Source organism: Gavialis gangeticus, unplaced genomic scaffold (genome assembly GCF_001723915.1).
Source record: "Gavialis gangeticus isolate Ggan-Ray unplaced genomic scaffold, GavGan_comp1, whole genome shotgun sequence".
NCBI classification, from domain to species: Eukaryota; Metazoa; Chordata; order Crocodylia; family Gavialidae; genus Gavialis; species Gavialis gangeticus.
This window is the reverse complement of record NW_017729032.1, coordinates 195,237,266-195,264,997: the sequence shown is the minus strand read 5'-3', so window position 1 is coordinate 195,264,997 and position 27,732 is coordinate 195,237,266. Positions and strand designations below refer to the sequence as shown.

The 27,732-nt window shown below is 41.5% G+C and overlaps 1 protein-coding gene across 1 annotated transcript in view; it reads left to right on the top strand.

Moving 5' to 3' along the window:
- Positions 1–27,732, top strand: part of DMD (dystrophin) — a 2,221,918-nt gene that overhangs the window by 494,938 nt on the left and 1,699,248 nt on the right. Inside the window, exons 11-13 of the mRNA XM_019523954.1 lie at positions 14,678–14,797; positions 26,043–26,144; positions 26,241–26,348. Coding sequence (XP_019379499.1) covers positions 14,678–14,797; positions 26,043–26,144; positions 26,241–26,348 — 330 coding nt within the window. The remainder of the gene's footprint in view (positions 1–14,677; positions 14,798–26,042; positions 26,145–26,240; positions 26,349–27,732) is intronic.

Here is a 27,732-nt window from a genome sequence, read left to right as displayed (position 1 = left end):
TAATGAATGAGTTAAAAATCTTGTTGCATACTTGAAAAATTAGTTTTCAGCTCCATCTTCTCTACCTAGAACTGTTTGGATAGTAAAGTGACAAAAGAAGATTATTTGCTTGTTTGTTTGTTTTGGGCATGTATTTAAATTCTGCTCAGGTTTAGAAGCTGTTTGTACAGCCTTAATAATTGGAGGTCGAGATGTCTGCAAACATTTAAATGGATACTGTGAATGTTGCAGATAATTTTAGCCTGCATTATATTCTGCATCAGTACCCTGAATTGTCACTACCCAAAGATGCATGTTCCGACAAAGATAAAAGATCACAGCAGTGTAAAATGCATGAAGAAAACAGTTGAAAATAAGTTTTATGGCACTCGATAGGAATATGAATAACACATCTGTTACTTCATTTTAATATAAGGTTAAAAATACCTTGTGGGTTTTAAGTTTTCCTTTTTTTTTCAGCATGTAAGTTTTTTGGTATTAATATTATCTAATTTGGAAGGAATTGTAGTTTGGACAGTACAAAGAAAGAGAAGATGGGATTGAATTTATTAAGCAGGTTTTGGCAACAATGGTGGGTTTGGTTGTTTGGATGAAAGATGACAATTTCCTATCAGTTCAAGTTAGATCACTGTCCTCTGGCATCCCAGCCAGCTTTGTGGAACTTCCCACCCCTCCTTTGTAGGGAAGCCCTAGCACTTGGCCTGTGCTTGACTGCTCTGGCCAAGCACCCAGCAGGCTCTGCCCCTGGGCTGTCCCAGCCTTAAGACTTCAGTTGCTGTTGCAGCCAGAGCAATGGTGGGAATGGTGGCTAGGCAGTGGGCTACGGGCCTGCACTCTAACAGTTGGACAGCACTGGTTTACGGTATCTAAATCAGTGATTTAAACCAGTTCAGCAGTTTTATGTTGAAGAAGCCCATGTGGCAGAAGTCAGCAACCACCTCCTGTGGGTTGATGAGGTAGATGAGGCAGATGTCCAGGAGGTACTGGATGACCAGGCAGACTTCCCAGATGGCTTCTCCAGCCATGGGCTTACCTGTGCTGAACTAGTTGGCAATATAGGAAGTGCTCAGCTTCATGATGATGATGGCTACCTACTTCTCTGGAGTGGGAGGTGGCCATATGCTGACATCCTGGCGTGCAATGTGGGGGTCACCTATATGACAGTTTCAAAGAAGGTTGCCTGGTGAATGCAGAAGGTCTGGACCCACTATTTCTCATCCCAAGTGTCCAGGACAATCTGCTCTCACCAGTCAATGCTAGTGGCATAGGCCCGAAACTGGTGCTTGACAGTCTGGAGGTAGTGCCAGAGCACCCCAGCATCCATGCCATCTTGAGTGGCTTCATCCTTGTCAGCCACTTGGAAGTCATTGGCCTAATCCAGGATGCTTAGAAGGCACAGGTTATGGTACGTGGCCCCATGCAGGATGGATGGCTGCTGGCTCTTGGGGCAGGAAGCCATGTCCCATGGAGACCAACTACCACAACATGTCCACATGGCTGTACATGATGTTCTGCAGCCTCCTTCAAGAGCTGCAGAGGGTGACGAGCAGTATGCGTTGTAGCTTCTGGGTCTGTGTGCTTGGGTGTGGGTGATGGGTCATCATGGTGAGGTGTGATTAAGGTTGGGACATGGAGACATGTAATTCATGAGGCAGAGCACTTGTTCTAGAGCTCTTCTGGAAGCCTCAGGGCAGGACATGGGTTAGAGTCTGCAGTGAGGAAGTGGGAGGCTGGAGGCATTGTTGCCCACACCTGGTAGCCAATCGGGGTGGCACAGCCCCTTGATTATGCTTTGCAGTCTCTGGCAGTCCATGGAGCCTGCAGGGCACACTAGGAAGCATACAGGAGCACTCCCCTCACCTGCAGGTTTTAACCAACACAGGCTGCCTGCATGCCTTGCCACCCCCAAATACAAACGGTATACTGTTTGTTCCAATCTAAAGTAGGCCAGTTAGAGAAAACTGCATAACTTAGATCAATTCCTTTCCTGTTTTTTTGAATAGGTGAATGTGGCCTTTCATACCCCTTTGCTTTTATCATATTAATTTTCTGTCTCTACCTTTGGTTGATTAGCTCCTGGTCCTATGTTTCCATCCACATTATTTGGTACACTCTGTTTTCTATTTTCTATCATTAAATTATGCAGCCTTAGCTTTTTCTTATCTCTTTTTCTGTGTAGTATCATATATTGCTCATGACTCTGAGATTAGTACTTTATTATTTTCTGTGTTTGGACCCAGGTAAACAGTTCTGGCTGCAATCCCAAGAATAGCAACTATTCAGTAAAGCAAATTTAGAATCACTCCCATAAATGGTATTTGAGACTAGCAAAAGCCATTAGAGTTCTTAACATCCACTCATTTAGTTAACAGTGCAGGAAACTTTTAGCTGGACAGTACAGGAGGAGAGTGTCTTCAGGAACTCAGGCAGCAGTAACTCCAAGAGATTTTATGGTCACAAAAAGCCACATGATTTACAAATCTTTCACTAGGTTAGTTAATATATTGTGTAGTAACAGTACAAATACTTGCAAAAAGCTGTTTGTCATTTCACCTCTATTTTATGTATTTTATTTATTGCTGCTTTTTTTTGTAAAATATTAAACAAAGAAATATTTCTCCCTATAAAAACCTGAAAACTATTGAGTTAGCTAAAAAGACCATGTGGATAAAATTCTGCAAATAAGCATATGACCTTAAAATTAATACAGTTAAACTCGCTAAAATATCCAGCTTTTCAGAGATGTGCATCTTTGCTGAAAAATTTTGCAAAATTGCATTTATATGATCCTAAAAAGCTTCATTTACCAGATGTCATTGAAAACATGGAGACATTTTGGAAACTTACTTCACTAAGTGTTTTCATGTTTTTTCTCATGATCTGGATACCTTTAGAAATGGTCCAATAAGAACTATATTAATTGGTAATAATACTCTTTCTGGTTAGCTGGAGTAAATATCAAGTTGATTAAGGTTTATCTTGTGAATTAATTATTATTTTTAGTAGTAATAGTAATCATAATATCAATGGTAGTATTAAATATGGGAGAAGATGTATTTGTTTTGGGTTATTTGGGGGGATGTTTTTTGTTTGTTTGTTTTGTTTTTTTAGGGGGGGTTGAGGATAAAGCTGAGAAGTTGTTTTTTGGTGTATTGAATCTTTTGGTTTGACTATTTAAAGTCTCATTAGGGAGAACATGCATGGCCCACACTGAGAAAGATCAGACACCTCTACTCTTTAGAGCTATTTTACCTTCTCTGCAATACCCTTTTTTCTTCTATGTAACGAAGGCAGTGTTTGTTAATAATGTATGTCTTGTTCACCTTATTGTATTCCGTCTTGTTGAAAGATGACCAGCTTCTGAAGGTCTGTTCTTTTGTTCCTTTGTGACATGACTGGTGCTTGACACTCTTCCTTAAATAAGAATTATTATAAAATTAGGACATTTCCGTGTTCAATTACCTTTGCCCTCCTCACTGAAGAAACTAACCTGTTGGGTCTCAGTCTGTTTGATTGATGGTTACTCTCCTAAATTTAGGATAGTCTTCTGTTAAATGTCTCTTAACTATGTATTTAGGAAAACTGGTTGTGGCTTTAACTTTAGATATGCTAACTAAATCTCTAGGCTAGGGACAGACATTACACATAAACCAGTTTAAGTGATCATAAACTGGTTTAGACCTGTAACAGAACATAAGTTCAGTGCACATAAACCAGTTTCAAAATGACTGAAACTGGTTTAAGATAAACTTGATTGTATGTAGTATCAGACTTAACTGATTTGGGTCAAGCCTGAGACAGTGCATGCCATAGTGTGGGTTTAAACCCTTCCCTAAGCAGAAAGTCCTTCTGGTACCTAGCCATGCCTCCCTCTCTCTCCCCCCCAACCCCCCGGCACCCCTCAGGACTGTAGAATGGAAGGGAGGGCTGTTTTAGTGCCCCTCCTGCCTCGGCTTTTAGCCTGAGCCTCTGAAGGCATGTGCCTGCATTGCTGGAATGAAAAGGGAATGTCTATCCACCTCCAAATTGGTTCAAGCTTTGCAGATTAGAATAACCTACAAAGATTGAATCAATTCAGGCTCAGGCTTTTTGAATGTCTGTCCCTAGCCTTAATGTCAAACATCTACTAAACTTGAAGGATCTGAATTGCACTTGGAAAGCTGAGCTCTTTTCTGGTTTTCATGTGAGCAGACAGCAACTTGATATGTTTCTTCCATATTTAAATGGTTTGATGGGGTGATTCCATTTTTCTTTCTTAGTTTCTATAATTATTACACATTAAAGCATTATACATAGCACTTGTCGGAGAAAATCCTGTATTTTATTATGAAACATATGTAATATGATATAGTGGAAAGGGGCAATTTGTCTGTTGTTGGCAGAGTATAATTTAAATATACATTGATGTATTACTATTTCATCCTGTTTCATCCTTAATTTTAATGCAAGGACTCAGTTAAGGACATTTTTACCCATAAAACTGGAAGGGCAGCTTGGCTGTGAAAAAGGGTAGCAGCTGTGTTTAAATCTGCTTATATGACATTGCTAAATTGCTCTTTTCCTTTGTCAGTTTTTGTATTTGTGTATTTTTGTGACCACTTATGAGCATTGTCTGTCTTGGTCTGTTTCTCTAATAGTTTGATTTACCTCTCCCCCCCCCCCAAATATTATTATTAACTGTGGCAGAGAACCATTGTGTCTGAGGTTTAATCAGACTGTGGAGCTGCTGGCAGGTCACATGACTACAAACAAGCCAGGGTATAAGCCCAGGCCCTAGGAGCTGAGCTGGCAGTTACAGCTAGGGAGCCAGTGGAGCAACATTGCACAGTCTAAGGAGAGCAGCTCCCAGAACATCTGGAGATCAGGGTAGGAACTATAGGGATGGAGGAGGTTCCTGGTCCTGGATAAGACCTGAAACTGTACCCTGCTGGGGTTGGATAGTGTGGTGAGGCAGTTTCCAGGAAATGCCATGCCTGTGCCTCCCCACTGAAGGGCGAGGATGGGGCACCATATAGCTTCAGCTCCCACTCCCATGTGGGTACCCCATGGAGGGGAAAGGCTAGGGGAGTACACGCCAACAGAAAAGCGCAGGGTCTAGTTCCAGTGAGGGGAGCTTGAGGCAAGGGCCAAGGCCCTTTGAGTGGGGCCTGAGGCCCAAGGGGTGTAAGGCCCAGAAGCTCAGTGAGGGGTGAAGCAGTGGCCCAGAGAGGGGCTAGAGGCCAAGTTCAGCCCAGTGTGGGGCAAAAAGCTGGAGGCCGCATAAAGTAAAGCCTTTGGTTTGACTATTTAAACCAAATAGTCAAACCAATAGTCAAACCAAATAGGCAGGAAGGACAGTGCACAGGCCAGCCGGAGTGTGTGAATGATGAAGCCCGAAGGACCATGTAGAGTAGGGCCCAGGGGACCCAAAGGGCTGTACAGAGTAGAGCAGAATGAGTGAGGCCCAGGAAGGGGCAGAACGGGTGAGGCCTAGGAATGGGTGGAGTGATTGAGACCTGGCAAAGGGCAGAATGTTAGAGACCCAGCAAGGGGCAGGGTTCGTCCCGGCAAGGGGTCAGAGTTGTCAGCAGTGTAGATGACATTTGCGAAACATGGAACATGGTATAAAAGAAGGTTCAGAGCTGTGTATTTCACTCTTGGCATTAAGGCAACCAAATGGGCAGCCTCCTGCATATAAACACATATTTTTTAGAAACATCAAAGGTGTGTCAGGTGAGGCAAGGCAGACTGTTCTAAACAGGTGGGTGGGACGATGTTGTGACCAGCCTCAAGATGGCCCATTGCCACATTAACAATGAAAGGTAAGCCTTTTTCTTGGCACATAATTTGGACCTAAGATATCATTGTTATCATGCTGTTTTGGCCTATATAGTGTATATTTAGTAAGCTGCCATACGTAAATGTTCACATCAAACAAGTAATGCAAACACATGCTAGTTTAAGGAAATCTGGAAAAGGTAGAAAGATTTATCATTTAGTTTGCCTAAAGCTTTTCAGTCACTAACCTTCACCAGACTTCTATCAAGGTTAAAATATTCCAAGCTTATTCTCTGCTCCTAGTTTTTTTCTCTGTCTGTTTAAATTTCAACGTTAACAGTTTAATGTTTTCTGGGACCAGGTTAAGGAAAATAAGTCATTTTGCCAAAGTTGCTTTTTTCCCCCACAGTCATTTCCCTGGGAAGCTCTACTGCCTCTGGGGTTTGAAGCAGAAACTTGAAATTTGGCAGTGGAATAAGCCACTGGCAGGGCTTATGAGGGGGACTTTTGCTTTCCATGTGAAAAATCTACCAAGATTTGCCCAAGTTTTAAGTTTCTTTTTCTACCAGCTCAGCAGTGCTTATTAGAAGTTTGATCCTACAATTCTATTCATCTCCCCTACCCTCCAGGCCCTCAAAGCTCCCTACATATGCTGCCTACCCTCAGTTCACTTCAATCTCACAGAGCTCTGTAATGCAAGCTGCTGCCTTTAGTGAGCCTTACAGTAATTTCATAAGAGCTAGTGCTCCAGTTTTGAGAGCTATGAGCAATATACAAGTAAGCTCTTTAACCAAAAGGAATCTGTTCCATCCTGGGAACTAGGAAAAGACTATGAATTCTGGTCTCCACAAATTCAACAATTGGTGTTCATTTTGTGAACTTCCCAGCCCTTACAGTATTAGGCAGATATTCATATATTTGAAGGTCATAGGAGGCAGTTGAGCAGTTACAATCAGTTTTGGCAGAGCTTGGAATAGAATTTAAAGTCTCTTTGACAGATCTAAAGCTCAGCAAGTCAGTCATGTTACTTTTCCCAATGATTGTTTGTCTTTGGTGCACTGTCAGTAACCATTGGCACACACTGCCCTCCAAGAGTCTTGTTTTCCAACCTATTTTTCGTCTAGTATACACACCACTAATAACATGTTTATCCCATCTATTTCTAGTATCTGATTCATGTAAAGTAAACAGCTTCCTATTTCTGCTATTACTAACTTCAGTTAGTTGCCTTGCAGTAGATCAAATGGGTTTGTGCTGTGGAGCTGAAGGATCTGGGTTTCAAACATCTGATTTAAGCAGTAATCAAGTAATCATTATGGTTCCAAAAGACACATTTTCTCCTTCTCCTTTTTTCTTTTGGTTTCCTTAAAAGAAAAAGCCCCAGAAATTGCCCACAAGACATTTTAAAAAACTCAAAGGGCTCAGACAGAAGTGACGATTTTTGTCCCAGCTGGGCACAGAAAGTGGTTTATATCCATGACCAAACACAAGTGCAAATCTGCTGACCACTTCGCAAATAGCTGATCAAGTGAAAATCTGAACCCTCATTGCATAAAGGGTCAGATGAAGACATTTCAAAACAGACAGTCTTCTGTAACTTCTTTCTGCTTGCCTGCAACTCTGTCGCTGTTTTCAGAATGGGAGGGGAGAAAGAGAGGATAGATTGTTGGATCTGGGGGTGGTTTCAACTCCTGCTGAAGGGTGCAATGGGTACATTGGAGCATCTTTGAGGTGTGGGGGTTCCAATTCACTCACTCCACTCTCTAGCGCTTGTCACAGACCAGCTGAGCACTGTGAGTGTATCAATTCTATTGCAGGCTAACTGGGCACTGCGAGGGTATCAGCCACTGGGCTGTTCGGTTCAATTTCAGATCAAGGAGGCAAAGTTGGGAATAAAGCAAAGGCAAATTTATTCTCGCTTACATGCACAACAGTTAAGAGAAAGATAAATGCAATAAGCAGATAATGCAGTGTTAAAGAGCTAATAGTAGATAATAACAATAGATAATAACAACAGATGAATCAATTCTGTCGCAGGCCAACTGGGCACTGTGAGGGTATCAGCCATTGGGCTGTTCAAAACAACAGATAGAGAGACATGGGTTGACAACTTATTGATAGTCCCTCGATGCCAGGTGTGCACCAAGTGATTCCAGTGAAGTCAGGAGTCCCTGATCGACGCTGTCAGAGGGATTACCGGGGAAGGTCCCTTGATCAGGATCCAATCCTCACTCACACTGGGAGTCCGGGCTTTGAACAGCAATGACTATTCTGTTCCCTCCTTCCTGCTGGTCACCTGATGCATGTGCTTTTTATACCTAGACTTATGCTAATCTGTTGGCTTTACAGCCACTCACAATCTTGCCCTATAGCTGTTACCCTATGGGATTCAAAGGTGTTAACAATTATCATAAAAGGTTACTACCCAAACTCGGGTTTATCCAATAAGCAAATTACAATGCAGAATCTTTAGGTTTGAAATTGACATTACTCCACCTAAGCCCAACCGTTTTAGGTTTCTCTGAATATGCTTTCTTGGGACGTGCTTTCCTGGAATGAGTTGGGTGTGCCAGGCAGTTGGATCCAGTTTTTATCATCAAGGCTGAACCCTGAGCAAAAACCATTAGGTCAGCTAATCTTGCAGCTACAGCTTCGCCTTTGGGGCCCAGTCAGTTCCACAATTAATACGAACAGTTAGTTTTATCATTTTGGTTAAACTTATGACAGACAAGTTAGATTTGCGGGTTACAAACTTACAAGCTTTATATTAGCTAATATTACCTGTTAGGCAAAATACCAAATGCCTCCAAGAGGTTCTGGCCATCACAAGCGCTGGCTGGAAAACCCTGAAAACAAGCTGCCTCTGCTCCCTTTCTTCCTGCAGTCTTGCAGGAAGATGGGGCTATTACTAAGAGAAACTGGCCACAGGCTGGAAGCCAGCAGCTAGATTCCCCTCCCCCCTGGAACCATCAATGAACTCCTGTTTGTTCCAGGGGATCATTGTAACTCATAATGCTTCCCGCAAAGTTTTCTCAGTTATCAGCAGGGAGCTGCACTTCTGTCTGCACCCAAAATATGCAAAAGTCAGATTCACAAAAGCTTGGAAATTTCAGAATCACTGTTACTAATGAAATCTTAATTGGAATACCTTCATGAGATTTTAATTTGATGATCACATCATGTTTGAACTTCAAGACTCTTCTCTTTTTGGTGTACAATATGGAAAATGAATGAGGAGAGGTTTGTAAAGCAGAAAAGGGCATTATGTTGTGTTGAAGTCCATAGAGAAACTAGGTTCATTTCCAGGCTCTTCCACAGATCCCAGTGTGATGTAGGTTAAAAGACTATTAAGTAGAGGTGCACCGATACACTGATCCAATATCAGATCAGCACCGATATAAAGAATATTGACAATAAATGCCTGCACGTATGTGCAGCCACAGCACAGTATTCAGGCAGTGAGGAGCACAGCCTGGCAGCATGGAGAGCTGTGTATACCTGGCAAGTCTGTTGTGGTGAAAAGGTAGTGGGAGGGAAGGGGTATGCGGGGGGAAAATCAACGCCCCCTGCGGTGAGGGAGGGAGTGGGGCTGGGGTAGGCACTGCCCAGCTGGGTTGAGGCAGGGTGCATGTGGGATGGAGCCTCGGCTGGTCCGCTGGATGCGGAGGGGTGGCTCTCGCCACTGTGGACCACTTGTCCAGGAGGGCATGGGTGGATGGGTGGGGGTGTGCCCATGGATCTGCACGTGCTGGGCCAGGCAGGCTGCACCCCCCCCCCGATAGCCCCACTCCCATCACTGCTTCTGCCCACCACCCCATAGCCCCCCTCCCAACACCGACACCACCTGCCTTGAGCACAGTGCTTTGGCCTGCCCTGCCTGCCCAGTGCAGATCTGGGAGCACACTTCCCTTCCCCCCTGTGCCCTCCCAGATAAGCAGCAGGATCCACGCCCCCTCCCTGCAGCCCCTGGATGAGTTAACCACACCTCAGCTGGGAAGTACCTACCCCAGCCCCAGCTCCACTCCCTTTCTCACCACAGGGGGTATTGATCTTCCCCCCACCCCTTTCACCACAACAGACCTACCAGCTGCATGCAGCTGTATTAGAAATCAGATCAGTATTGGCCGATATGGCTCCTTAAAAATTGGCTATTGGTATCGGCCCCCAAAATCTCTCTTGGTGCATCCCTACTATTAAGGCCTATATATGAGGGTCTGAATTGTGGCAAAACAATGTAATGCATTGTTATTATCATTAATATGTGTAATGTTAACACTGTGGTACTCTGGGGTACACTGTGGGGTATAACAATATAGGGTAGTCTGTTTGTAGCATTATTGAGGCTCCTTCTTACTCTCAATCATTCTTTGCAAGTTCTGCTTGCACAGTCTTTCTCTACAACTTTATTGAAGTAAGAACTGCTACAGGATTTAATTTTGTGTTAGAGAGGGGTGGTGGTGGTGGGACAGGAGGGAGGGCAGGACTCTCCATAAAGCTGAACTTTCCCAAATAATAATTTAAAAAAAACACAATAATGTCAGTGTTTTATATGTTAGCTGTAAACATTACAATGAAATATTATTAGTCTGCCTGTCTCACTCTTTTTAATTTGGCTTTTCCCATTCTATGGTAGTTTCAAGGATGAAAGACAGTAGCCTAACTGACAGGGGGCAAGCAGGGCTTTTGAATTTTTGCTATATAGGTGCAGCCCTGTGCCACTCAGCTGTAAAAACAGAGTAGCCCTGTGCCCCATCATTAACGGAGGGAGCAGAATAACTTCCCCCTCCCCCTGGGGAATTTTTGCCACAGGATATACAGCTCTGCCTCCTACCATCCCTAGAGGGTAGTAGTTTTACACACAGATATTATCAAGTGGTTCTGTTCTAAGAGTATTATTATGTAACATTCTATATTACTTACTGAAAGCTCTGCAGAATGTAATAGAAAGCAACAAAAAGAGGTGGAGGTAACTGTGCTCAAAGACTTTATGAAACTGTGCTAACATTGGTATTTTCAATTACTGGGCTTCAGTTCTCACCACTCTTGTCCTTATATTTAATTAAGTGTTTTGCATAGCTCTATATTTTGGTCTATTCCTACCAGAAAAATATTTGCTTCAATTGTCTAAAATAAATTATTTGTTTAATAATGTCCAGAGGCCACTTGTGGTACTGGTGAGTGACTGTTAAGAACTGTAATCTTATGAATCCAAAATGCATTTTCTGATTGCAAATATTTTTTGTCTGAAGTATTTTTTAAATAGATCTACTCCATTTATTGTATGGAAAAGGGAAAGAATATTGCCTTTCCCACTTCTTCCTTCCTAGGTCCAAAAGGCTGCAAGTAGACATTTAAATATTCTAGGAGAATTTTCTCAGGATCATTCTCTTTGTCAAAAAACTTACCCAGAGAGCTACATATACATATATTTAAATCCTGAGGCCCCAAAGAATGGAGACCTTGCAGTGCTGGCACTATTTAGGAAGGGTGGGAGGGGTGGATTGTGCACACTTCTCAGCATGCTCCACAGACTCACTTACTCTGCCTGCTGACAGATGGCAGCACCACATAAGGCAGTCCTTACTGGCTAAGCCAGACTGCCCATTGTCATCCTTTGTTTCTCTGCAGCACAGTGTGAGGTTTGCGAAGTGGAGCAGCAGAGTCCAGTGAGTGATAAACTGTCTCCTGGGTGGAGAAAGGTGGATGCTCAAGGACTATGTTCTTAGTTTTGTAGTTGGTAGTGTTGGAAGGGACCTGAGCAGATCATCAAGTCTGAACCCCTGCCATGGGCAGGAAAGGATGCTGGGGTCAAATGACCCTGGCTAGGTGATTATCTAGCCTCCTTTTGAAGACCTCCAAGGTAGGAGCGAGCACCACTTCCCTTGGAAGTTGGGTCCAGCTCCTAGCCACCCTGACCGTGAAGTAGTGCCTCCTGATATCTAGCCTGAATCTACTCTCAGTCAACTGATGGCCGTTATTCCTTGTTACTCCCAGTAGTGCTCAGGGGAACGGGGACTCTGCCATTGCCTGCTGGTCTCCCTTGGCCAGTTTATAGATGGCCACCAGATCCCCTCTCAGCCTTCTCTTGTGGAGGATGAACAGGTTCAGGTCCCATAGCCTCTGCTTGTCAGGCCTACCTTGCTGCCCCCTAATCATGCGAGTGGCCCTCCTCCGGACCCTCTCGATGCTGTTCACATCCCTCCTGAAGTGCAGCACCCAGAACTGGACACAGTACTCCAACTGCAGCCTGACCAGTGTTGCATAGAGGGGGAGGATCACCTCCTTGGACCTGCTCGTGATGCATCTGTGGATGCATGTAAAGTGCGGTTAGCTTTCCTGCCTGCATCCCCACATTGGCGGCCCATGTTCATCTTGGAATTGATAATGACTCCAAGATCCTTTTGTACCCCTGTGCTGATGAGAAGGGAGTTCCCCAAATTGGCTGGAGGGTTCTCTTCTGAGAGAAGCCACAGCATGTATAGACCTTTGCTCTCTCTTTAACCTTGGTTATTCCCAGGTTATTTTTTTCCTGGAGTGACTATTTTTACCCTGGGACAAAAAACCTGAACATTCGGACACTTATGATTTTTCCTAGAAGAGCAGCAACTCTCCCAGGAGAAACAGAATGTCTGTACAGCACCAGTCCACCACACTGTAAACACCAGCCTACAAAAGCATGTTTATGTATCACAAAGCTGTCCAGAAGGGTGGATGCTGAGAATCAGCCACCAGTTACAGTTCCTTACTTCTTTGCTTTAGTGTAGGTTAGGAAACCCTGGAAGGTACTGTAACTGGTGCTTACTAACTTTTCTTCTTGAGGGACCATACCTCATATGGGGACAGGTGTGGGTACTATGTTCTCAGCCACCCTTCTTTGTAGCATATAATGAAGGAGGATGCAATGGTGTTCCTACCCTCTTACTGAGAGGGAGAGGACCAGGGAGCAACAGGCTGGCCCCAGGACTTTGTAAGAACTGCTGGGAATTGAGAGGTTTTTTGAATAGGAGCTGCCTACCCCAAATGTGGAAAGCTCACTCATCACCTGAAATAGTGGCTTCAGGACCACACATGACTGATAGGCCTGAGGGGGAAGTGGCTGGTCAGGTGACCGAAGATGGGTGTGGCTGTAGGCTTTATAGTGCCAAGACCCTTGTGAGGTGGTAGTTCAGCTCTGGGAGGGGACAAAGAATGCTCAGCAATGTCATGCATTGAGGTTGTCATTTATGTTACATGTTTATCTTATATTGCTGTGTTAGACCAGAACAAGAGCAAGACCAGGAGCAGCTCAAGGTGGTGGGGAGCACCTGGTGAACGGCTGCCACAGTGTGGGAGGTAGAGACAGGTGCAGGACTGCAAACTGGGGCTCAGGACCTGCAGCTCAAAGGATTTGGAGAAAGGGCCTACATCTCAAAAGGATGGCGTGAGAGGGCCTAAAGCCAAAAAACTGTATAGACAGGCCCAGAGCCGAGGATGGCAAGAAGAGAGAAAGAGGGCCTGAAGCCCAAAAAACTGTGTAGGAGAGCCCAAAGCCCAGGAGACCAAAGAGTATGAGAGGGCCTAAAGCCTGAAGGGCTGTGAGAGAGGACCCAGATCCCAAGAGGGCAAAGACTGGGGGCCTGAAACCCCCAAATGACTGGGTGACAGGGCCTAAGATCTAGGAGGCCCCAAGAGGCATGAAACCCATAGGGCTGAACTAGAAGGCCTGGACCCCACACAGGCAAGGACAAAAGACCATGGAAGACTGGCAGCTTGGTGATCATCTGGGAGGAGCAAACACTCAAGGCCTCATTTTGGTTTCTGAAGGCAGCCTTCTAAGATGCAAAGAATTTGGAACAGCAGAAACATGGTGGGGAGGGACTAAGGCCAGTTTTAGCAAACCAAATCAGATGTAGTATAGAGGCTAAGGGGGGCTGGAGGCATCCCTGGCAAGCGCTAGGTAATTAGATGGGAGTGAGACAAGTTTGGCAAGAAGGATGCAACTGGGCAAAGGGAATTGCGGTGTCTTTATGGAGAGACTAAGACTTACTGGAATTGCAGCAAAAAGTCCAAGGATTACAGATGGGAACTCAATAGTTGAAGGCACTGGAGATGAGCTGAGAAGCTCAGGATGGGGACAATACAGAACTAAGACTGCCCAAATGGCTTCATATACCCATTTTACTATATTAAACTCCACTCAATCATAGGTTTAAGCAAATAAGTTAGAAAGAGTCAGCTTTGGGTGAGAATAGGCAGAACTGTTTCCTAATGCAAGTCTGAGCCCAAAAAGCCCAAGTCTGAGTCTTGTCTCTCCATAGCCTGAAACTGAAGATTCCTGAGCCTTACCACGCTCATTGGCTAACTGTCTGATTCCCCTGTTATGCTGGTACAAATAAAGGATACCAACAAGGTTCTACTATCAATTACTTCATTAATTCAAGTTGCAGAACTGTGTTTGGAGGATCCATTATTCAAATCCTGAAGCAGGCATCAGATGATGGACTTCCTGCTTTTTTACTTTGCTTTTAAAAAATCGTAGGAAACTGCAGGCATGCACACAAAAAGATAAATGGTATTAATAGCATGCATAATATACAATAGTGTACATCATACATAATAATGTGTTAATTAATTCATTAATGATAATTTAAAAATGAGCAAGAGATTGTTACCCATAAAATATCAAGTAAAATATAAATTTCTCAGTTTAAACTCTCATTCTGAATTTTGGTGTGTAGCTTGAATGTACTTATAAATGAAAGGCAGCTTATAGTAAATGGAAAATAAATGGAACAATGACAACTATAGTCAAGTTTCAGGGTTTCTTAAGTTTTGCATACTACGATTGTTAGTCAACAGTACTCCACACTGTGGCAGCAATCTGTCTACTCTTTGTTTCAGCATTAGCACTGATGATTTTTTTATTTTCTTTTACCTCTAGGCATTTCAGGAAGACTTGGAACAGGAACAAGTCAAGGTGAATTCTCTTACTCATATGGTAGTTGTAGTGGATGAAAGCAGCGGAGACAAAGCTACTGCTGCACTAGAAGAACAACTTCAGGTAATAGCCACAGTGACACCAGCAGCATAAGAATTTCTGCTGTGTAATTTTCAGTGAATTTAAAGATAAATTGCCTCTTCCTGCACTATTGCAAAATAGAATTGGAGTATTTAAGGCACACTGAACTACCTCTATGTCTACTTGTTCCATGGTTCTGTATGAAGGAAGTATATTTTTATAACAAGCAATTAAACTCTTGATTATGATCAAATTGCAGGATCTTACTGATATTCATATTGTTTTGACAGATATAAGAATTCTGATTGTTGCAATTAAATTAGAGTGCCAAGTAGGAAATCTGATATTTTCCCCAATATCATTGACACGCTAGTGAGATGTAGTTATATATCTTACTATCCTGGGTAAGCTGCAATCTCCTAACATGAAAATAGTACTGAGTAGATTCCTTTTTCTGTGACTGATCTGGAGATAATTTCATGTTCTGACTCTTGAGATTAAAACATGGTGATCAGTGCTGTTCAACCTTTTTCGGACAGTTGGCCAGATGGGCAGCACCCAGTCTCTCCACAGGCCAGATCCACCTGGTAGACTCAATCTGGCACCCAAGGTGGGTATTGCAGGGCAGTATCCGGCTGTGCAGAGTGGGGGTGCCTGGCCCAATCTGGTTACATGGGGGAAGAAGGCCCAACCCTGGAGGAGAAAGAGACCATGGCTCAGATCCAGCCTGGCCTGTTGAGGGGAATGGAGCATGGGTCCACAATGGGGGGTCAGCGGAAGGTGGTGTGCTGTGGCCTGGGAGGGAGAGAGGGGCACAGTTCAGTCCCAACTTAGCCACATAGAGGGAAGGGGGTGTAGCCCAGACCCAGACTGGTAATGCAGGAGCAGGGTAATGGCCTGGCTCTGACCAGCTGCTCAGAACTTGGGACTTTGGTGGTGGGGAGGGGTGGCAGTATTAACTGCCACTACTCCCCTACTGCCAAATTTCCAGATCCATGGGGAACCCTGCAGGTTACAATCCAAGGCTCTTCAGGCCAAATTTGGCCCACAGGCCAGAGATTGAGCACCCCTGGTTTAGGTTATTATGACAACATTTATCCCTGCAGAAGAAGCAGTATTTCAGTTGGTTTACTTAGGGCGTTGTTACATATTGCACTTTGATTGGTGTTAGTGTTAGCTCAAGTTTGCAGCAGTTGCACCTTAAAGCTAAAAACCTTCTCTGACTGTCCCCATTCTGCACAGCTGTGACTTGCCCACTAGAGGGCTGGTGAGCAGGGGCAGGGTAAGGAGCTGTAACTGTGAGTTGCCATTACAGGGCTGGTGAGTCAGGACAGGCTTCTATCCCTGCTCTAGGTAGGGATGTAGGGAGAATTGAGTTGTGGGACAGGAACATGAAGCTAGGAGCCAGAGAGTTAATGGGATGGGGGTGGGTAATGAAATGGTAGGTGGAAAAGAAATGGGGGTGGGGGAAGGGTGGTGAAATGAAAGATGTCAGCCAACGAAGGATAGAATAAACAGAAATAAAAAATAATACTTAAAAAGACAGCAGCAGCATACCTACAGGCTGGGGAACTCCCTTCTTATCAGCACAGAGGCAGAAAAGGATCTTGGTGTCATTACTGACTCCAAGATGAACATGGGCCGCCAATATCTGTAACTAGTTGTTTCAAGAGGATTTACATTTATTGATGCTCTCCTGACGGTAAACCACCACATTGCAAAATACACTTTGAGACCCTGGCCATATAAGATTCTTTGTTCTAATGAGTATAGCAGGGTATATTATGTAACAAATCGACACTATGAGTTTGTTACCAGAATGCAAACCTATTTTAGAACTAACTCTTCTGTATCTCATGAAAAAACCCAAAGTGCATTTTTTGCTTTTATGTAGCATATGTAAAACAAAATCTATGTATCCAAAAGAGTTTCAGACCCTCTCTTGGGAAGTCAGTTAATAAAATGTAAATAAAAAAGGATGCCTAATGAAACAGAAAACTGGAGCTTGTGACAATACGAAAAGGCATCCTTTCATTTTATTTTGACAGGAATGATCATAGTCAGGCAATGACCAAGAAAGGAACAGTGGTGGTTATATTTAAAAAACACAAAAAAGCATGAGTCAGAGGACAAGAGTTCTAGTACATGATCAGAAACGCTGAAACTTTATAAAAATGTTGTTTAATACAGGACAGGGTCTATCTCGCAGCCGGGAAGAAAAGAATAAATGATATTTGACTTCTTGTCCCTTCTGCCATAAGATGCAGAGTGCTTCTTGGAATCAGCTTTGCTCATTATTTTTTTCCAGGCAGTAAAGAGAGGAAATCTAGGAGGGCTGGATGACAGGAATGGAATTGCAGGAATCTTCCAAGCTCACTGCAGAAAAAGGCAGCCTAAGAATTCAGCAGGAACAGGGTCAGCCTTAGAGCTGGAGGTTCAATAACACTTCCAGAGTAAGGGTGGACCAAGCATGTTTGACTGGTATGGGCTTGAGCATTATTTCATAAGTTGTCCCTAACTATCAGTGTAGATATGGCCTGATACAGTGTAAGGCTAAAAATGATCCCTTCATGCAGCAGGTATGAGCTCAAGAATGGAAAAAGTGTAACGCATTTCCGCCATGTCTGTGTTAGCTGAAACTGAGCACCAATTGCAAGTTGACAAAAAGGTCCAACAATGTCTCCACTCGCAGCCAGATATACAGAGGTTACTCTTTTAACTGTAAAGGGATCATTTGTAAATTGAATTTGTAAATTGAATGGAAGAACTTAGCTGGATGCTAATATACTCTGTTGAGCAGTTGGTAAAAGTTCAGTGGAACAAAGCTAGGTTATATTCATGTCAATCTGACTAAAAAAACAGAGGAGGAGAAAGAATTATGGTGCAAGTACTTGCAGTTCTTGTTACTGTTTGTTTTTTTGTTTGTTACTTAGACATGTAACTGCTTATCTCCATTATAGCTAGTCTAATGGATGGGTGGAAAACAGTGTCAAAAATGATACAATCACTGACAAAAAATTGGAGTCAGGCTGTGTTCTACATTTAAAACTGCTACAGAGCACTGCCACTGGATGGACTGACATATGCTTATATTTTGCACAACAGAATAAAGGAACTTCCTGGGGAGCACCTTGGACACAAGTCATTGAGCATAATGCATAAGCAATACATTGTTCCATTTATAGTTAGTTGACAATTGATCCCTTAAAGACTGTTGTCAATTTAGAGTAGTAGTAAGGCTTCTCTGTCCTCTGTTGGGACCAGAGCTGCATGAGAGAATCAGGAAGATTCAGTGTTCTCTTTCCTTTGAGCTCAGGGAAGTAAAGAATCTGGGCCTGATATTAAGAGTAACTATTTTTGTGTAGCCTACTATGTATCCATATCATTTTATATAATGTTATCTTTTGATTTATGATCTATTATTAGCTCTCATAAAATATTTTTACATCAGTCAGAATAAAAGACACAGTTTGTACACATTTTTGGTGTACCAAATTTGTCTTTTGTTTTTGTGTTTCATTAGCCATATACACAAACAATATTTCTGCAGACCATTGGTCCATCTGGTATAGCATCTTACCTCCAGCAGTAGTCTTACTTCATTAGAGAAACATTGGTCAAAAAAAAATCTTCCATTAGTTGCAAACTTGGTCTTTATTGTAACACATTTTATGTTTATTCTTAGTGGTCCTGAGACTTTTTTTGTATTTTATTTGTTTGTTCCATGTCTCATCTGCTTGATTCACCTATTTGTGATCTATGATTGATCTGCTATTTTATTAACTTTCCGCATACAAAAGGAGTTTCATTAAAAAATAAAAAGAAGCTTTTATTTAGGTGAAACTGCCAGTTTTTAGGAACATAGAGGGATGCATTTCATGGAAGGGAGAAGGCATAGCTTTAGGGTGAAACTTTAGCTTTAAGATTTTCCTTACATGCCCTATTTAGTTGCACTGAGTAGACCTTGAATCAGGTGAAGTTTTCAGTCACTGATTTCATAGGATTGCTTGAAAAGCATAGTACTATTTGGCAAGGGTAAAAGTGGCAGAATTGAGTACTCTGTGATTAAATAGTTTATACTGTCTGTGTAAGTAAAGAGTTCTTGCATGATTATTGTGTCCTGTGACTTTATATTACAAGTTCATGTTCTAAACAGACCTACTCCAAAAAGCTTAGTGTCATGTTTGCTATCATGTGTCACTAGAAATGACAGGTTTAGTACTGGTCACAGTTTCAACCATTTATCAATACTGTTATTTAATCATTGGAGAGGGGGTTAACTACTGGCTTGTCAAATTGTGGAGACAAGAAAAGCTAGGATAATTTTTCTACCTCTTTGGGGGTAATTTTTCTACAGCTTTTTCTGATATATATTTTTGTCTTGATATGACTTCTTGATAGCATAAAGCTTTCTCTGACATGAAAATCAAGGGACATTTTTAAATAAGTAGTAGAAGGAGTTGGAGTAACCTTTTATCATTTAGATTGTGCTAGCTGGTAGATCAGGAGAGAATATTTCTGTAGATAGATCAGAGGGATGCAAGCAGGTGTGCTACTGGAGATGCTGAGAGGAAAGTATCTTATTTTTTTTCCTTTTCAAAAGTGAGGAGACGTTAAATCTAGCTATTCAAGCATGATATAATCTGCTTTATAAAACATCAGAAGAACAGTACCTAATGCAAATTTGTAAAAGAACTCTATTTGGAAACTATTTTATGAAGAGATCTCTCTCATAACTACATAGCTGAAATGTAAGTAGGCAAAATAAATATCAGCTGTTTGGGCTCAAGGAATTGGAAATGTACTTGACATGATACCTACTGAGGGCCTATTAGTATTCCCAGTATATCATTCAGTAATCTGGTAATTGCAAAGAGTGGTAGATTGGTGACCAAAACACTATCTGCATCCATTGTATGTTACCATAGGCATTCATAAAAAGTTAGCTGTGATAGTTTGGTTGTGCATATATTGCAAGTTCCACTCCTTTCCCTCCACATTGGAAACTTCCCACTGGAAGCTGCAGCACAGTACAATACAAAATGGTGTCTAGATGCTTCTAGGCAGAACACTGTTTTAAGTACACAGCATAACACTATTGGCCCATGAGGAAACAGATAACTGTAGGCAAACAAGGAAATATGTAGCCCACATAGTTCGGCCTCAACATTGCTTATCTTCCTTCTGGTGAATAACTCCAAACAAAAAGTACTATTTGGTTGAAACAGAAAATATGCTGGAATAGGTCTGTTCAAAGTCTTGAGTAGCACCAGACATTTTTTTACACTGAGAAAAAAAAGCAGACGTTTTGACTGCTTTCCATGCAAACATGCTTACATGTTTCTAAACACAGTGTTTGCTGAACATGTTTGTTGAAGGTCTTGGTAGAGACTCTGTCCTTGGGATGAAACAAAGGATTTTCTAAACTGCACAGTTTTGTTCCCAGTAGAGCTACCTCAGTGAGAAATAAAAGTCACTTTCAACAAAGTTATAGTTCTTCCAATACCGTAGCTAGATTATTCAAAATTATATGTTATGTATTGTGTTGCATAGACATAACCTGATACTGCTTGTGAACACAGGTACTATCACCAGTGCTTTCTCTCTCTCTCTCTCTCTTTTTGCTTATCATAGTGCACATTAATATGAGGGTATTGTCAACTGGTTACTCATATGATCATGAGATCTGCAAACCCTTCATTGAGTTCATAAGCAGGTTAGAGCAAAAAATAAGTGCTTCATGTGAAGCTGTCTTTTGACCCCTTTCTGGTCCTTTTGACTGTACCTCTTGTGTGTTGGGGCCTGTGCTTTCACCTCTTTGGGTGAAATGGTGCCATTTGAATACCCAGCCCCTTGGTATTGACATGGCAGAAATCAGAAATCTCCAATACCCAAGCCCCTGCTGGAAAATCTGTCTCTGTTTCAGGCTGTTCCTTACAAACAGCTTTCTGACAACTACCTCCCACATGTACTGAGGGGATAACTTCCTAACAATGTAGTGTCCTTCTGATCTTTTGATTCATAGCCTGCACAAAATGAGTTTTGTAATGTTCCCTTGTCTTGGTAGTCTCTCTTAAGAGGCAATCTGGGTTTGTAATGGTTTTAATTGAGAACCAAAATTTGGAAATTCTCTATGGAAGAGAACTGAATTCTGGCCTTGGAGCATTCTGCTTCAGATCTTTTGGGAGCCATGTGCACTGTAAGTCTTGGTATTGTCTCCTAAGATCCCAAAAGTACTTACCAGAAAGTTAATACCAGTCTTGCTAGCTTCTTAACACAGCCTTGATGCTAAACTAATCCAAAGTGAGTTTAATGAACCATTCTGCTAATGAAATATAGTTGTACAGCAGTTAGGCCAATAAGCAAGCCATATGCAATATTAATTACCATATTTACCTGCATCTAAGACAACCCTGAATTTAAGATGATACCACCCCCCCAGTAATTATTTTTATGTACCCTGGAAATTTATAAATTTGTTATTATTTTTCATGCATGGAATCTAATTATTGGAGAATCATCTTAAGTTCTAATGTTCTGTCCCATCCTCCTCCCCCCGCCCCCCTCCCCGATCTTCACTAAAGTAGGGAGATAGGGGGACAGGTGATGAGGGGGCAGTAAGGGCCAGGTGATTGGGGGACAGGGAGGAGGTGGGAGCAGGCAGTTTGCCCTCTGTTTCTTGCTTCTCCCACTTAGCCCTCTTCTGTCTTCTCCCCACCCCCCAGCTTCAGACTCCTGCACCATCCTTATTCCTGTCTGCCCCTGTGCCATTTCTGCCCTGCAGCCTTGGGCCTCTCCCCCTCTCCTGTCCTTCCCTATTGCTTATCTTTGGTCTATGCCAACAGGCTTCATTCATACTGAAGCCTGGTACCACTGCTATGGGACTAGGCTGGGCTGGGGTTGGAGCTGTGCCCTGTGCTCCAAGCTGAAGCAGGGTCAGAGCCTGCCGGCAGCAGAGCAAGGATAAGCAGGGGCAGCACAGCGGGGCAGAAGCAGCATAGAGGAGAGAAGGGGAAAGGGGTGGCAGACCAAGGCTTGAAGAGTGGAGAGGGAAAAGGCAGGGGTGGAGAGGCAGCAAGCAGCAGCTGTGGCTCCAGCCCCGACCCAGGGTAGAGGCTGGAGCTAGATCTGCAGCTGCTTGACCCCTACTGCTTCGTACTTGATTCCAAGACAAGGGGAATCCCTTGTCTTGGAATTGAAAAAATACAGCAGTAATTGCAAATCAGCTCCTAGTCCTTTACACTTTGTATGTATTAATATTGCATTATAGATTGAGTTACAATTATTTTGCATTATACTCCAAATTCTCCTGCATTTGATCTGAAAAAGCAGATGAAAAAATTTAAATGGTTGAAAGGAGCTGTCAGCTGAGTGCATGCTAATATGTACATCTCCATGTTTGTGCTTCATTTTGTAGATACAAACACCTACTAATCATTCTAGTATTTGTGCTTATTTTCTGACTAAGCTAACACCTGCACACATGCAAGAATTAGCAGCTTCAACTCTTGGGTTCTGCTAGTTCAAATAATAACATTTGCAAATTAGGCAGTACAAGTATGTGCTTGCAGGTACAAAATTAATGTCTCCACACAAGTGAAGGTCAAAGGCTGGAAAAGTAAAGAATCTTTTGGTAGTGCTGTGAAGCATTCATTACACTATTTTAATATCTTAAAATCTTGATTTATTATGAAATGGAGTAAAAACCAAAATTTCAAAATTCTCTACAGAAAGTGACCCTAGGGAATTCTACCTCAAATTTTCTGGGAGCCCTGGAATCTGTACCCCCTGCTCTGCCAGCCTGAGCTATTGAAGAGTTGCAATGTTGGGAGTTGAAGCTTCCAGAACTGCTTAGATCCTGGCTTCTTAAAAGTTCTTCTGATGATCTGTGAAGAATCTGCGAGCTTTCAGTCTCTAGACCAGTGATTTTTGACCAGGGTACAGTGGCATTCAGGGATATCTTAAAATCCTTTCATGGGTGCTATACCGTTAGATGTACAAACATGATTCACAAGTTAAACCAGCATTTTCATATAGGAATCTATAGGGATAAAAACCTTCTGGCGTGTTGTGATCTTTCAGAGTTCTTTGCAATGCAAGAATTGCACTATTGTTTTTTCTGTAATCCCCCCAAAGTGAAAATTAAGAGCTGGCATTGTCTGAAGGATGCCTCAAATATTTAAAAAGTTGAGAACCACTGCCCAAGAATCTCTGGCTAAACTTGCAATTTGGGTTGTTGGGAGCAGTGGCTGGCTTCCAGATTTTCAGTGTTCCCAGTTCGGTATTAGGTTGCTTTGTGGGCTGAAACTGAGCCAGGGGCTTTGGATCTTAGGAGTGGTGCTCAAAGCCTGGCAACAAAGAAAGTAGGCATACTTTGAAACCTGACTTTCGAATATAGCTTAATCATTAGGTTAATGGTTAGCACAGTTTAGAAGACATTAATATTATTCAGTTACAAAGTCAGTTTTACAGAAGAGCCTGATTTGACCAAAAGTGGATGTTTTTCATAGCAAAGAGTTTGTTACTCTTCTATTGCACTACAAGTGTAAACGGAGGAAGAACAAGTTTCGTCAGCATAAATTATTTGCAGACCTTGCATGGGTTTATTTATCATACTAATCTACATATGTGTTGTCAGCAGGGAGCAATCTGTCCATTGAAGGCTCTTTAAATCAAAGATACAAATCTGGCATTGGTTAACACCACTTTGATTTGTGAACCCTTCTATTAGACTTTGTTTGTTGGCTGATTTTCAAAAGTGCTGAACATACTCCAATCCTATAAAGTTCACTAAATATAGGCCCACTGAGATAAAAAGGAGGCGAGGAAATGTATCTGTAAATACAGGAGTTTAGAAACAAAGTTAATAATTTTTCCATAAATAACAATTTATAAGACAGTGTTGCTGCAGAGTCAGTACTGAACAATACTCATTGAAGGAAGGTCTAAACTCCCTTTCATTTGCCATTTTAAATGCTGTAAATGTATAATGTATCTGAGCATTCAGTGGATGATGATGATCTGGAATTGTGAAAATGGTTTGTAAAACAGACTTAAGTGAGATACTGGATTATAGGAGTGGTCCAGCAATGTGACTAAATAGATCAGTGGACTCTGGGCTAGCCTGCATTTAAGCAAATAAAGCAACCAGTGGAAATTATGGAAGCAGGTAGGGGCAGGGTACATGGAAAGCTAGACTACTAAATTTGTTGTAGATTTATATGGCTGTGAGAAGTGAAGGCTGGCTGGGTTAATAGTTAGTCATGGGTTTGGGGAATTTAAACAGAAGCTTGGTTGACTCATGGAAAGAAGCTAGGAAAAAAGGCACCTTCTCTGTAGGATTACACTCTTTTTATGTAAATCTGATTAATTTGGCCCTCCCATAACCATTTAGGAATTGTAGGTGTAAAAAAAAAGTTGAGTGAATAATGAAGAGTAAATAATTTACTAATTGAATTTAGTTTGTCTTTCCTGCACATAAGCGATGAGGAATATTTGATTTTCTTAAATACATCGTTACAGTGTATTTGAATATTTTTTGTAATTTCTTTTTATTAAGTGAAATACTGTGTATAAGTCTCTGTGAATATTTAGTAATGTATATTTAAGCTACATTGCTTAGTTGTGAATTGGGTTACTTACATCATACAGTATGGTTTCTGTTGCTTTATTGGATAAATGCAAAAAACTTTTTACCAGTAAGTACACTTGTGTGAGAGTTTAAAGTTAATTTTATATCAATACCCTCTTGCATAACTTGGAAAAATCTTATTCGGTGTACTTTCAGGTTAGTAATCCTTGATCACTTAATTTTTTTATGGAAAGTAAACCATAGAAGACACATGGACACACAATTTAATTTAAAAAAATCAAATTGATATGAATTCATTTTTTATTCAGGGAAATTTCAAGTTAGTAATCCCTGATCACTTCAATTTTTGTGGAAAGTAAAGCATAAAAGACACGTGAATACATAATTGAATTTTAAAAAATCAAATTGGTATGAATGGATTTTTTTATCTAATATTTTTCCTGCTCTAATAAGGAAAGAAGACAATTATCCACTAAGAAGGATTTTAATAAATATCAGGGATATGAAATGTAACATTTATTCTAAATTTAAAAGAATAACAGGAACTGATTTAGTATTGATGCAATTAGATGTTAAGAAAGGAACATTCCTTAAACTGATTTTATTGTTTACTTAAAGTATTTGAGAAATGGTGATATTTGAAATCTAGCCACCTCACTGTGAATCAGTAATAGTTTTTTAATTTTGTTCACTTTGTGAACAAAAATATAAAAGATAAGATAATTATAAGATATGAGAGTATCAAAATGTCCAATTACTGTTTCAGAATAGTTGTGGATTTTTTCTTGAGGAAGTGAAAAACAAGTCAGGCGCATTGTTATTACTAGTGGTACATGATAAATGGTGTACCTGGCTAAAACCTAGTGGTGTGCTACACAGATCAGACTAGAATTTGCCTCTCTCTTTCACTGAAAGCACAAAATAAATTTATTATGACTCCTACTACAGAATCTTGTTTGGTACTGTTCTTGTATTTGACTGTATTACTCATTTTCCTGTTTTAGGCATTCATCTCCAAAGTCTGAGAGAGAGCATAAAATAAAAAATGTGAAAAGGAACATCGTCGCTTTCTATGCCTTTTAAAATATGAATTATACAAGAATCTCTAGTGATCCTTGTGTACAAGTATGCAGATATTTAGTAGGGAATGGAAAAAAAGCTTAATTAGTGCTTTGGGGAATTTTCTTCAATATTTGTCATTGGAACGCTATTGAAAACCAATCCTCTGCTCTGCTGACAATCCTCCTTTGTAGGATTGTCAGTATAGGAACAAACTAGTGCATGTGAGACTTTAGCACCATAATCAAGACTTTAGACAAATCTAATTACATCTCAAATTGTTATGTTTTTTGGCACCATAAAGTTTAGGAACCATATTAGCTTTTGTGGGTTTTTTTTTTCTTTTCAGTGCATAGTACCCAAGCCTTAATGGAGAGAAATATCCATGCATTACTGTTAAAATTGTTTCCCTTTTCTTGATTTTGTTGCTTCACAGATCCTTTCTACTGCAGTCCTATTTCACACAATAATGACATCCACTTCAGGATTTAATGGCCTTGAATGTGATGTAAAAGATGAGTAGGAGGGCTATCAATGTGTTTTCATCAAAATTTTCACTGTCATGTGAAATATTATGAGCCTCATTCAAAAATATCAGACATTCACTATGTGCTTTGTGGATTGTTTTCTCTCTAGCATTTGGGAGACCGGTGGGCAGCCATTTGTAGATGGACAGAGGATCGCTGGGTTCTTTTGCAAGATATTCTTCGGAAATGGCAACTCTTTGCTGAAGAGCAGGTGAATAGTCTTAGCAGTTAGAAATCTTCAAATCATTAAAATATATTATTGTATGAATGACCTTACAAAAATCGCTTTCTTCTCCATTTTTTTCAGTGCCTTTTTGATGCATGGCTTACTGAGAAAGAGGATGCCGTGAACAGTGTTCATACTACTGGCTTCAAAGATCAGAATGAAATGCTGACCAATCTGCGCAAGTTGGCTGTAAGCATTTTTCATTTATGTTGTTTCATGTTTTATGTTCTGTTTTTCTGTTCATAAATCTGATCGCATACCTGGTTTTATCTGACCCTCAAACAGTAAAAACATTTTGTGGGATGAATGGTACCTTGGGAACATGGAATCATTTGGAACCTGGAGTTATTATTGTGCTCATTTCTTTACTGCATTGAAGCATGCCTGTGTTTTATTTTTGTATTTTAGATACATTTAGTTATAAATTGTTGTATATTAGATACAAAAATCTATATGGAAAGTATTATAAACGTGAAAATATTATAAGAGAGAAAATATTATATTCATATATTTTGCACACCATTATAATCCCAAATTTAATACAAAATAATGAATTCTTTCTGCTCCTGTTTGTGGTGCTCAACACCTGAATAAATTTATCTTAACAGTATCCATATCCTTTCAGCCATTTATTGCTCTTATCAGAAAATCAAGAGCATACAGTCCACCATCTTTATTATGGGCTTACATTGCTTAGTGTTATAAACCTTTGTAGGTAACAGTCCACTAACCATGGTCTGGCAATAGCGTATGATTTTTATCTGTTTTTTATTATTATGGTATTACAGATTTTTCAGGGTAGCTGTGCCTCAGGACTCTCTGCCCTGTCTGATCTCCCTTCTCTAGGACTTGCTTCAGCCAGCTCTGGCATGGCTTCTACATGAGAAGCCTCTTGCTTCATGACCCTGGCTCATCTTTGTCCCTGGCTTCCGGATATTCATAACACCCCTACTTCAAAAAGCAATTTCCTTGCTCAGCACCTGAGAAGGGAGTTGAGGTATGTGGGTCCAAGTGCTGATGTCCCAACAGCCTAGCAGATAGCTCCATCTCAAATGAAAGAGTCTTCATTGTATCAACAAAGTTCCCAGCAATAAATTGGTAAACAGCCAGCATCCAAACACCTTAAAATAAGGAAACTATAGGCCAGTCAGTCTTACCTCAATCCTAGGCAAGCTGTTTGAGAAAATTATTCTGGCACACATCCATGAGGGGCCAGCAGGGGACTACATGCTTAGGGGCAACCAACACGGGTTCATCAGTGGCAGGTTCTGTCAGACCAACCTGGTGGCCTTTTATGATCACATCACCAGATCATTAGATGCAGGGGTAGCAGTGGACATAGTCTTCCTGGACTTCCGGAAGGCTTTCAGTACTGTCTCTCACCCCATCCTCATTAAGAAACTGGGGGGCTGTGGTGTCGACACCCACACAGTCAAATGGGTTGCCAGCTGGCCCAGAGGGTGGTAGTGGATGGGTCCTTCTCAACCTGGAAGGACATGGGCAGTGGGGTTCCGCAGGGCTCGGTCCTCGGGCCCGCACTGTTCAACATCTTCATCAGTGATTTGGACGAGGG